Below are 12,160 nucleotides of genomic sequence, written 5' to 3' on the forward strand. Positions count from 1 at the left end.
CCTCAACTATCCACTTGCTTACAGTGTGTTTAGAGGCAGGACGACCCCTGTTATGTGGTCCAAAGCACACAAATAACTGGTCTGCTTTCCTCCACAGGGCAGCTCTGTGGACATATGTGTCCAGTGCTCGCACTAGACACAGTAGATTCAGTTTCTCCTGGTCTGGGGTAACAAATGGAGGAGGACAAAAAGCTTGCAACACAATAGGCCTTGGAACATTAGTCAAAACCTTAGGGATATACCCAGGTTTGGGGTAGAGGAAGGCTTTGACCATCCCCAACGCAAACTCAAGACAGGTTGGGGACACTGAAAGGGCCTGAAGGTCTCCTACTCTCTTAAGGGACGATATAGCAAGAAGGAAGACAGTCTTAAGTGTCAGGAACTTATCTGAGACTGACTCAAGTGGCTCAAATGGAGCTGTAGATAGGCCTTCTAACACAATGGCCAAATCCCAAGCAGGGACCCTCGTGCGCATCGCAGGCCTCAGCCTCTGGGTGCCACGGAGGAAACGAATAACCAACGGGTTCTTCCCGACAGTAGTACCATCCACATGGGCATGGTAAGCAGATATAGTTGAAACATATACTTTAAGTGTAGATGGGGTTAACCCAGATGAGAAGCGGCACTGTAGGAACTCAAGTACTGAACCTATCGGGCAGTAGACTGGATCCAACTGCCGTTCTTGACACCAGGAAGTGAAAAGTTTCCACTTCAAAGCGTATAGTTTCCTCGTGGAAGGAGCTCTGGATTGAAGAATGGTCTCTACAACCTCAGTTGAGAGACCAGCCTCTATGAGTTTGGCCCCCTCAGAGGCCAAACCCACATATTCCACATTTCTGGACGAAGATGGAGAATCGTGCCCCCCACCTGAGACAGGAGGTCCCTCCTGATCGGAATCTTCCAAGGTGAGCCATCGAGAAGAGCTATCAGGTCCGAAAACCATATGCGGCTCGGCCAGTGAGGTGCTACTAGCAGTAGACTTATCCCTTCCTGGCGAATCTTCTCCAGAACTTCTGGGAGCAGAACAACTGGGGGAAATGCATACAGACACAGCCTCGGCCATGCCTGTACCATGACATCCAGTCCCAGAGGAGCTGGATGTGTGAGGGAGAACCAAAGTGGACAGTGCATCGTATCCTGAGACGCGAACAGATCTACTTCCGCTTGGCCATAGATCTCCCATATGAACTTCACCACCTCCGGGTGAAGTCTCCATTCCCCTGGCCTCAGCCCCTGCCTCGACAGGATGTCTGCTCCAATATTCTGAGTCCCTGGAATGTAGATAGCTCTCAAGGAGAGCATCTTCCCCAGAGACCACAGGAGGATCTGTTGCGCCAGTTTGTATAAAGGGCGCGACCGCAGACCCCCCTGTCGATTTATATACGAGACCACCGATGTGTTGTCCGTCCTGACTAACACATGATGGCCCCTCAGGTCTGGTAGGAAGAACTTCAACGCATTGAAGACCGCCATCATCTCCAGGCAATTTATGTGCCATGAGAGCTGATGAGTCTTCCACAGACCCCGAGCTGAGCGGCCTTCCATTACCGCTCCCCAGCCTGTGAGAGAAGCGTCTGTCGTCAGAGTGACACGGCGACATCGAGCTTTTCTTCCATATGATCAAGGCGTGGAGACAGCGCCGCGTGATCTTGATCATACGAAGTGGGTTGCCCCTCGGGGAGAACCCTTTGGTCCTGAGCCACCACTGTAAGGGTCTCATGTACAGCAGGCCAAAAGGTATCACGTTGGACGCTGCTGCCATCAGACCCAGCAGTCTCTGAAACTGTTTTACAGTGCGTGACTGGCCTAGCTTCAATTCTTTCATGGCTGATAGAATGGCAGTGATGCGAACTGGAGAGAGACATGCTCGCATTATCACTGAATCCCAAACCACACCAAGAAAAGTGGTCCTCTGTCGTGGAGTAAGCACGCTTTTCTTGGCATTCAGTCTCAACCCCAATTTCTGAATATGTGCGAGAACGACATCTCGATGCCGAACCGCCATCTCCTCTGACTGTGCTAAAATCAACCAGTCGTCGATATAATTCAGGATGCATATGCCCTGCAGCCTGAGCGGGGCCAGTGCTGCATCTACGCATTTCGTGAATGTGCGGGGTGAGAGAGCTAGGCCGAACGGAAGAACCCGAAATTGGTACGCCTCGCCCCCGAAAGCGAACCTCAGGAACTTCCTGTGCTGCGGAAGGATGGAGATATGGAAGTATGCGTCCTTGAGATCTATTGTGACAAACCAATCCTCGGATTTGATTTGAGTCACGATTTGACTTATCGTCAGCATCTTGAACTTTAGCTTTCGTACTGCTCGATTCAGATGTCTTAGATCTAAAATAGGGCGCAACCCCCCATCCTTTTTTGGAACCAAGAAATACCGGCTGTAAAACCCTGACTCCCTGTCGGCAACCGGAACCCTCTCTATAGCCTCTTTTGCTAATAGGGTTTTTATTTCTTGCTCCAACACCAGAGCCTGCTGAGGAAGCACTGACGTTTGCAGCACTCCTTTGAACAGTATTGGATGGCACCAAAACTGGATTTTGTAACCTTTGTCTATAATCTGCAGGACCCAACGTGAGATATTTTGAAGAGATTTCCACTCTACCAGAAAATCTACTAAGGGAACCAGCCTCTCGAGGCTGGCCTCTGGTGTTTTGTTCACAGCACATTTTTGATGTAAATGTATCCTCCTCAGAGGATGTGACGCAGCGTCGTGTTGTTCTGAACACTGCGTCACTAATTCGGTGGGAACCGCTGCGCCCCGAAACACCAGAGGTGGCGGGGTTGGCAGAACGGCCTCCTGAGGGCCACGAGGTGGAACGGGCACCGTATACTGAGGTGTGTACCGCACCACCCCGTGCGGGGCTGCCCTCAGAAGCCTGACACCCCTGGTGTCAGGACTTCTTCTGCCCAGCCTTCTTCGCCTGAAGCAAAACCCTCAGGTCTGTCTTCGGCTTAGAAGGCTTGGGCTGAGAGTGCCGTCCCAGCCCACCGTGTCTTTGAGGTGGAGCACGAGAGGCAACACTCTCTTTCTGCTGCGCTCAGTATGAGGAGCTATACGGCTGGGACTGCTCACGCCCAGCAGCCCCAGAGGATGGATGGCGGCGTGGTAAATATTTCTTAAACGCCTCCGCTTGCTTCTTAGCTTCCTGGAACCTGTCGACGACTGATGTAACCGCGTCGGCGAACAGGCCAGAAGGCACAAGCGCGGCGTCGAGGAGAAAGGCCCTGTCTTTATCCTTTAACTCAGACAGATTGAGCCAAAGGTGCCTCTCTGTCGCCACCAAGGCTGCCATAGACCGCCCAACAGCTCTGGCGGTCTCCTTGGTGGCCCTAAGAGACAGATCTGTGGCTCGATGCAGTTCTCGAACTGCGTCCGGGCCAATCCCCTCCCTGCCATCCAGATCCTTCAGCAGGTCTGCCTGGTATGCTTGCAGAATAGCCATAGTGTGCAAGCACGCACCAGCCTGACATGCTGCCGTATACGCTTTTCCCACTAACCCTGATGTAGCTTTAAGTGGTTTTGTGGGAAGCGTAGGGGTCTTCAGGGACGACGCTGAACCCGGGGACAGATAGCTCGCAAGCGTCTGTTCAACCCGGGGCATCGTCCCATAACCATATTCTTTCAGCCCTCTTATGTTAGAATAGTGCTTGACATGAGGGCTGAACAAGCGTGATGAATATGGTTTCTTCCATGATCTCGTTAGCTCATCATGCAGATCATGGAAGAATGGCAGACCCCATGGTGGAAGTGCTTTATTTGATGACAAAAAGCGCTCATCCAGTTTGCTTTTCGGACGAGCGCCCTGATTCTCGGCTGGCCAATCAATGCTTAGCTTAGACACAGCGCGAGAAAGCACATCCACCAGCTCCTCATACTCAGGGGAAAGTGATGGCGAGTCATCTTCCCCCATATCGACACTCAGCACATCCAATTCCTCAGAACTAGAGTGCTGACGCGATGAGCCCTCTCCCTGGGCGGAAGAAGCCGCGGGGCGGGCTTCCGACACCAGCGAGGGGGCGAGGGATCTGCCAGGTGAAGGCTGAGAAAGAGCACTCATGCCCGTCTCAAGCCCCGCTGACAGATCCATCTGCGAACCCCAAGACATCTTTCTCCGCGCCGCCTCGGCAGACGCGGGCCCAGAGCCATGGGGAACGCTTGCCTGCGCACTTTCCTCGAAAAGTGCGAGGCGGGAGCGGAGCGTCCTTAAAGGAAGCTTTTCACAATGCTCGCATTCAGCCCCCTCGAAGGCTGAAAGAGCATGCTCCGCTCCCAAACACATCACGCACAAATCGTGTGTATCCCCACCCGTAAGGAAACGAGGGCAGGGAGGAGTACACGGTTTAAATGCCTGAGTGTTCGCCATAACTGTATATATATTGAGCTGCACTATATCGGGACAGACAACAATAAATAGACAAGGACAGTTTCACATAGAGCGCTTAGCTGAGGCAGAAAAGCTGAAGCCGGTCTCGCCGGATGTGTATTTATCCTTTCCTGGTCGTGACGTCACCTGCCCGTGACGTTCACTCTCGCCATTGGACTAGTTGACAGACGTGCATCAGACGCTATCACGCTGAGGGCGTTCCCAAAGCGATCCTATCGGACGCAGCGCGAGTTCCCTCGAAAGGGAACATCTAGTTTACCTATGTAATCTGGTTCCTTGAGCAATGGTATTAATGGTAAATTTCTTAAAATGAATGAATATTTTTGGTTCATTTACAATAAAACTATCATAAATTTGCATTTAGTACTGTACAATATTATAGTACTGTAAAATTACAATAGAATATATAATGATTCAATTTACACCACCTTCATAAATTCAACAAAACCATAAAAAAGCAAAAACAAATCTTATGCTCATTCTTTATTCTTCATTTTGTAGATGTAGAGTTAAAAAATCGTGTTGAATTTTATGCAGAAAAGGTACATCGCCATCTTGCAAGTTATTTGAATGCACCTTGATGTCGTAATTATGACTTCCTAATTCGTAAATACGAACTTTCCAGGAGGACTTGAGTCACCATAAGTGTGTATACTTGGATAACTGGGTATTACAGGGATACTTCACCCAAAAATGAAAATCCTGTCATCATTTACTCACCCTCAAGTAGTTTCAAACCTGTATGAGTTTCTTTGTTCTGCTGAACACAAAGATATTTGGTAGAATATCAGTAAACAAACAGATCTCACCCCCCATTTACTACCATAGTAGATAAAATAAATACTATGGTAGTCAATGGGGGGTGAGATCTGACAGAACAAAGAAACTCATACAGGTTTAGAACAACATTATAGTGAGTAAATAATGACAGAATTTTCATTTTTGGGTGAACCATCCCTTTACCAACCTGATCTCATAGGAATTTTGTATATATTCGTACTGTGAATTATACAAAAACTTATTTTTAGAAATAAAGCATAAAGGTCCAACCCTAACCCCAGCCCTAAACATCATATGAAAACGTATGAATGAGATTGTACGATTCATACAAATTGAATTCATACAAATTAACTACCAGTTCGCAAAAACATAAAATAGTAATGAATTGAGTTGTGATTGTGAGTGTGAAACACTGAACGGTTTGTTATGTTTATTAAATTAGATAGGGCATGCTAGCTTAACAGACTAATAAGTTATCTTGCTAAAAATAAGCTAACTAAAAACACAAAGAAAAGCGATGCTAGTGCTTACCTGTAGGAGGTGTGATGTGTGTGCAGGAGGCACTGACGCTGTGAGAGTATGTTTTGGGTTCAGGACTCAGAGGCACAGACAGGAAATGATTGAGGTTCTGAGGATGTGTCTGACTCTGAGCCAGACATGGCAAACTGCGGCGAGACGACTTTAGCGTTTTCTCCTTCAAAATCTGACTGATACTGGTGTGCATACCTGCTGAAAGAGAAACATAAAAAAATAAATAAATTATGAAATTAAAAATACCAACATTTCCACTTCGAAAATAGAGATTTTTTTGTTTTCTCTTCTTTTCAAATATAAAGGCACATATTATCTGACGGCACTGACACATTGAGTTACAATAAATAAAAACACACGTTTTGTGAGAAACTGAATCAGGTGGTTGCACTGAAGTATGAATGAATACCCCTGTGCGCATATTAATCCAAAACTCCAAACAAATGATACTATTAATAATATTATATATATATATATATATATATATATATATATACACATATACATTGTTGTTGTTTGTTTCTTTGTTTTTAAGTTCTTTTGTCCCATGTCTCAAGAATCTAAGCTGATCCAAATACTCTGTAATGCAATATAGTTCCAGTAAAACTCACTTTCGCTATCAAATGCAAGGGGATAATGATCACATAAAGGACAACCAGTGTATTTACATTTACTTAATTAAATAACTCCTGGAAGAAGAGTCAGTCTTTATTGACTCACAAGGTCATCTAAGGATAAAGGATGTACTAACTTCATTTCAATACCACATGGGAAAGATGCTGTTTCTTGGTTTGCAATAGACACAGAAATAGCGGTTTTGTTAACACATAATAATTTCCATTACATGGGCCATAAACCAAAGTTGATTGAACATTTGATAATAGGTTTAGTTATTGTATTAGTTATCATAAAGTGACAATGAACATTTTTACAATCCATGCAGTTTAACGTTAATTTCTACATGCACTAATACTTTTTTTTTTAACATTTCAAGTTGTATAAATTAGCATTAATGTATGTATGAATGATTATGAACTAATAATGAACAATAGTATGTTTACAAATTTACATTAACATAGATTAAGAAATGCTGTAAAAATGTTGTTTATTGAAACTTAATGCATTAATATTAGCAAATTGAACCTTATTTTAAATTGTTTTGAAAATACATATTTTAATTAACATTACACCCCAAAAGATATTTTAAATGCATAACAAAATCAGTGACCAGAAACAGAATTTTAAAAATCTTTCATTTAAATATAAATATGGCAATGTATTTGGTGCATTCTGCAGCTGAGTCCTGCATTTTATCAGTTAATATGCATGAAAAGAATGATATCTGAATGTGGTGTAACAGGATTAAAGTAACACTAAAGTTTCTTTAAAAATACATTACATTTGTTAATTGTATGTAGACCTGCTTGCAAAAGAATGACAAAGAAAAATACATTTTACGATATGCTAGATGCATTGATATTAACATATTTAGCCTTTAATAACTGTAGACTGTGATGTTGTGACATTGTGCTTGTTCAGTTAACCTAACTCTGGGAACAAGGAACCTTACTCTGTTAAATATAAATAACCTCTGTTCAATTCTCAATTATGCAATAATTCAAGTCAAATGTTTGAAATGTAATTGCTTTCCCATATCACTTTAAAAATGTGGGTGAGACAACTGCGCATGTTCACACCAAGAACGATAACTATAAAGATAACTATAATAATAACTATATTTGCGTCCACACAAACAAACAAAAAGGTTTGTCTATTCTAAGCTCATGCGCTGCGGTTTCAAAGTGTGTACATGTTTTTGCTGTTCTTGTTGCATTTACACAGCTTTAACCAGCAGATGTCCTCAGCATGCTATGTTTCGAGTGAATAGCTAGTGTAATCGATCTAATCTAACAGTGAATTTAGCTGACGAAGCCAATATAGTGGAATAAAAACAAAGCCTAGTCTTTTTCACTGCAACTTCAAAGGAAGCAAGACAATGATGTCAAAACTAGCACTGGATACCTGAGGTAATTTTATATGTTTGCTAGCCTGGCATGATCTCATCTCCGTTAATTACACTTCTCTCACCGTTTATTCAGAGGGTATGACTGATTGTTTTCCATATATCCATTTTCTTTAAAGTATTCTTGAAAAGGAGGTTTGACTTGTCAAACACTGGTGGATTTCTCTGGACCTCGGCAATTAACTTCTCCGCAATGTCGTCTGCCATTTTAAATGCGCGAGCCCTTAACTTAGAATGTATTGTGATTGGCTGTCAGTGTTTTATCGTTAAAAAAAAAAAAAAAAACGTTCTGAAAGTGATCCCAACTATATCGTTCCTGGTTTCTTTATATTGTTATCATTATAGCTGTGGTGTGGACAGTGCTATTCTTTTATATTTAGAATGACTTTTAGAACTACAGTATCTCACAGAAGTGAGTACACCCCTCACATTTTCGTAAATATTTTATTATATCTTTTCATGTGACAACACTGAAGAAATGACACTTTGCTATAATGTAAAGTAGTGAGTGTACAGCTTGCATAACAGTGTAAATTTAATGTCCCCTCAAAATAACTCAACACACAGCCATTAATGTCTAAACCGCTGGCCACATAAGCGAGTACACCCCTAAGTGAAAATGTCCAAATTGGGCCCAATTAGCCATTTTCATGTGACTCGTTAGTATTACAAGGTCTCAGGTGTGAATGGGGAGCAGGTGTGTTAAATTTGGTGCTATCGCTCTCACTCTCTCACACTGGTCACTGGAAGTTCAACATGGCACCTCATGGCAAAGAACTCTCTGAGGATCTGAAAAAAAGAATTGTTACTCTACATAAAGATGGCGTAGGCTATAGAAAGATTGCCAAGACCCTGAAACTGAGCTGCAGCACGGTGGCCAAGACCAAACAGCGGTTTAACCGGACAGCTTCCCCTCAGAACAGGCCTCGCCATGGTCGACCAAAGAAGTTGAGTGCACATGCTCAGCGTCATATCCAGAGGTTGTGTTTGGGAAATAGACGTATGAGTGCTGCCAGCATTGCTGCAGAAGTTGAAGGGGTGGGGGGTCAGCCTGTCAGTGCTCAGACCATATGCCACACACTGCATCAAATTGGTCTGCATGGCTGTTGTCCCAGAAGTTACATTGTTGTCCATGGCTGTTGTCCCATTTCTTCAGTGTTGTCACATGAAAAGATATAATAAAATATTTACAAAAATGTGAGGGCTGTACTCACTTCTGTGAGATACTGTATATCTTTATCGCTATCTTTATAGTTATCGTTCTTGATGTGAACAGGCCTTAAGATGGTAAAATATTTAAGGAATTTACCTCAAAGTGAAATTTTGCATCAAGCAAGTAATGCCAATTGCTAGGTTAATGTTTTAGAGCTGCCAGTGCGGACAACAATCCTGGGGCAGGAAACATAATCCTCTTGGGAGCAATTTCAGCCTATGTTTTGAATGTAATATGAGATAATTATCCTTAGCACACACAGAATAACCCATATGGCTCCTTTAATAAGCCTTTATGCATAACAGATTAAAAGAAAGAACATTGTACATTTAGATAAAATATATGCATTAAGGTTTCAGTTCAGTGTATATGACCATGATATGTGAAGAATTTTATGATGCGTAATGTTTGTAAATGTTTTTAATAAAGTTAACACACAGCGTTTCTCTTTAAGACATTTATAACATAAGTTAATTGAAATACCAATTCCAAAACAAACCTGTCAAGTACCAGAATGCTAGAGAAAGAATCAACACATCTGAATAAATGATTCCGCGTAACCATTTAATTAAAAAAGCATTTCACAGTGTGAAGACAGTATGAATGTCTCATTCAAGGTCACACTAACACACATCCAGTGAAAAGCTCATTTGTAAGGCGGTGCCAGAGAGATCACTAGCTGGGAAAGTGCTTGGTCTTCCCCACATGACTGCACACAGATAGAGCTGATGTGGATTTCCTCTCAGAGTGACCTTGCCCACGACGGCTGCATCAATCCAACCTACTCCTAACCCGCGGCTAACCTTTTAATACTAAACAGAGCTAACATGAAACAAGAAGCAATGATTTAGAGTGTAAAACCCAAAGCACACAGAGAGAGAGTTACAGAAAGTTCAAAGAACAACAAACACATGCAGGGCTAAATTAATCAAGATTTTCTCACATTTTGGATGCATCTTAAAGTACTCAAAATTCAGTACAAGCCTCTTGAAACCCAAATGCTCAGCCCTAAAATATCCCCTTCTTGTAGCATCTTGAGATCGAGACACAAGAGACAAATACTTTGGAAAAACTCTGCCAGTAACCCATTTTGCTACATTAAAAAAAAACAGACATTTACTTGCATTTGACGATGATGTAAGAGGTGCTTGCCTGTGCACAGCTCTCCACCACCAAAATATTGTGGTTGCCAGGCTGTTGCTATGGTGTTTTGAGTGTTTTTAACATCGTGCTATGTCGTTCCTAGAGTGTTCTGGTGTGTTTCCTGTACAACAGTGCAACTCGCTGCTCAACCACCACATTGTGCAATGCTTAGTTAGAGAAGTTAACTAGCTAGTCACTATTACAGTTTCCCAAGACCATAGTAACAAGGTCACACAGCCGTCATTTTAACCATATTGGCTCAACAATATAGGACTGTCGTTAATGATGTCATGCACATACGGTGGAGTTGCAAAAGAATCAATTCAAGATCTTTAATTCAAGGTCTCATAATTAACAGTGTAACTGTACATTTTACTCCTATATACATGAGGTTCACTCAGTCAGTTTCTCCACAATTTCATTAAGTTAGTGTGTTAATTACCACAATGGGTTGAAGCCATGTACTTCAACTTCCAGTTGTCTGCTTTAATTAATTATTAACTAATGATTTGAATATGTATCATTTTGTTATGACTTTACGTGTTGAGGCGCATGATTATTAACTAATTGTTAAAGGGTTAGTTCACCCAAAAATGAAAATAATGTCATTTATTACTCACCCTCATGGCGTTCCGCACCCGTAAGACCTTCGTTAATCTTCGGAACACAAATTAAGATATTTTTGTTGAAATCCAATGGCTCAGTGAGGCCTCCATAGCCAGCAATGACATTTCCTCTCCCAAGATCCATTAATGTACTAAAAACATATTTAAATCAGTTCATGTGAGTACAGTGGTTCAGTATTAATATTATAAAGTGACGAGAATATTTTTGGAGCGCCAAAAAAAACAAAATAACGACTTATATAGTGATGGCCGATTTCAAAACACTGCCTCAGGAAGCTTTGGAGCGTTATGAATCAGCGTGTCGAAACAGCGGTTCGGAGCGCCAAAGTCACGTGATTTCAGCAGTTTGGCGTTTTGACACGCGATCCGAATCATGATTCGATACGCTTATTCATAACGCTCCGAAGCTTCATGAAGCAGTGTTTTGAAATCGGCCATCACTATATAAGTCATTATTTTGTTTTTTTGGCGCACAAAAATATTCTCGTCGCTTTATAATATTAATATTGAACCACTGTACTCACATGAACTGATTTAAATATGTTTTTAGTACATTAATAGATCTTGAGAGAGGAAATGTCATTGCTGGCTATGGAGGCCTCACTGAGCCATCGGATTTCAACAAAAATATCTTAATTTGTGTTCCGAAGATGAACGAAGGTCTTACGGGTGTGGAACAGCATGAGGGTGAGTAATAAATGACATTATTTTCATTTTTTGGTGAACTAACCCTTTAAGTAATATGTAATTAATAGGTTTTGACAGTTGCACATGCAGTGAGTGTAATGTCAGAGAATGCGTTTGAAGGATGGGTAAGTTGGGCTGCACACAAATATCAGCACACCAGAATCTGAACTACAGATTGATGTTGCACTGTGTTTAAACTGGATGCAAACATTATCGAGTCATGCCGCAACAGCTGTCTACACTGGACATGACAGACCATTGCAAGTCCATTTGTCCTTCATAACAGAAGTGATGTTTTGTTGTGCTGCGTTGTGCCGCATCCAGTGTAGTATCACTATCACTGATTATAATGGGTTCTATTCTCTTTGTCCGGGCTTGACACAGTGTTACGAAATAGTAGTGCCCGGCCACATGTTCTCAGTGTTGTCACGATCACCGTCTGTTCCTGTCAGTTCCTGGACTCCATTTCACATAATCCTCCCTGCCAATCACATGCACACTCCACACCAATCACCTGTTGCCACATACAGCTTAGCACACTACCTGGACTATAAAAGACTCACACACACATCACCTCTTTGCGAAGTCTTGTTTAACCTGTGTTGCAATTCTGAGCGTTTATATCCTGTCTGCCTGTCTGTTACCGATCCGTTCTGTTACCCTTTATCGACCCGTTGCTGCCTACCTTTGATCCTTGCCTGGTATTCTGTTCTGTGAGTGATATCTGCCTGTCCTGACCATTGCCTGTATCCTGACTACG

At 42.6% G+C, this 12,160-nt stretch overlaps 1 protein-coding gene across 5 annotated transcripts in view; it reads right to left on the minus strand.

Annotated features, from left to right (window-relative positions):
• The window catches only part of ano3 (anoctamin 3), a 120,762-nt gene that overhangs the window by 80,598 nt on the left and 28,004 nt on the right, over positions 1-12,160 (minus strand). For 4 of the 5 annotated variants that reach the window (XM_051884541.1, XM_051884543.1, XM_051884545.1 and 1 more), the window contains one exon: positions 5,709-5,906. In XM_051884541.1, coding sequence (XP_051740501.1) covers positions 5,709-5,906 — 198 coding nt within the window. The remainder of the gene's footprint in view (positions 1-5,708; positions 5,907-12,160) is intronic. The other variant, XM_051884542.1, reaches the window with a different exon arrangement.

This window comes from Ctenopharyngodon idella, chromosome 24 (assembly GCF_019924925.1).
Source record: "Ctenopharyngodon idella isolate HZGC_01 chromosome 24, HZGC01, whole genome shotgun sequence".
NCBI lineage: Eukaryota > Metazoa > Chordata > Actinopteri > Cypriniformes > Xenocyprididae > Ctenopharyngodon > Ctenopharyngodon idella.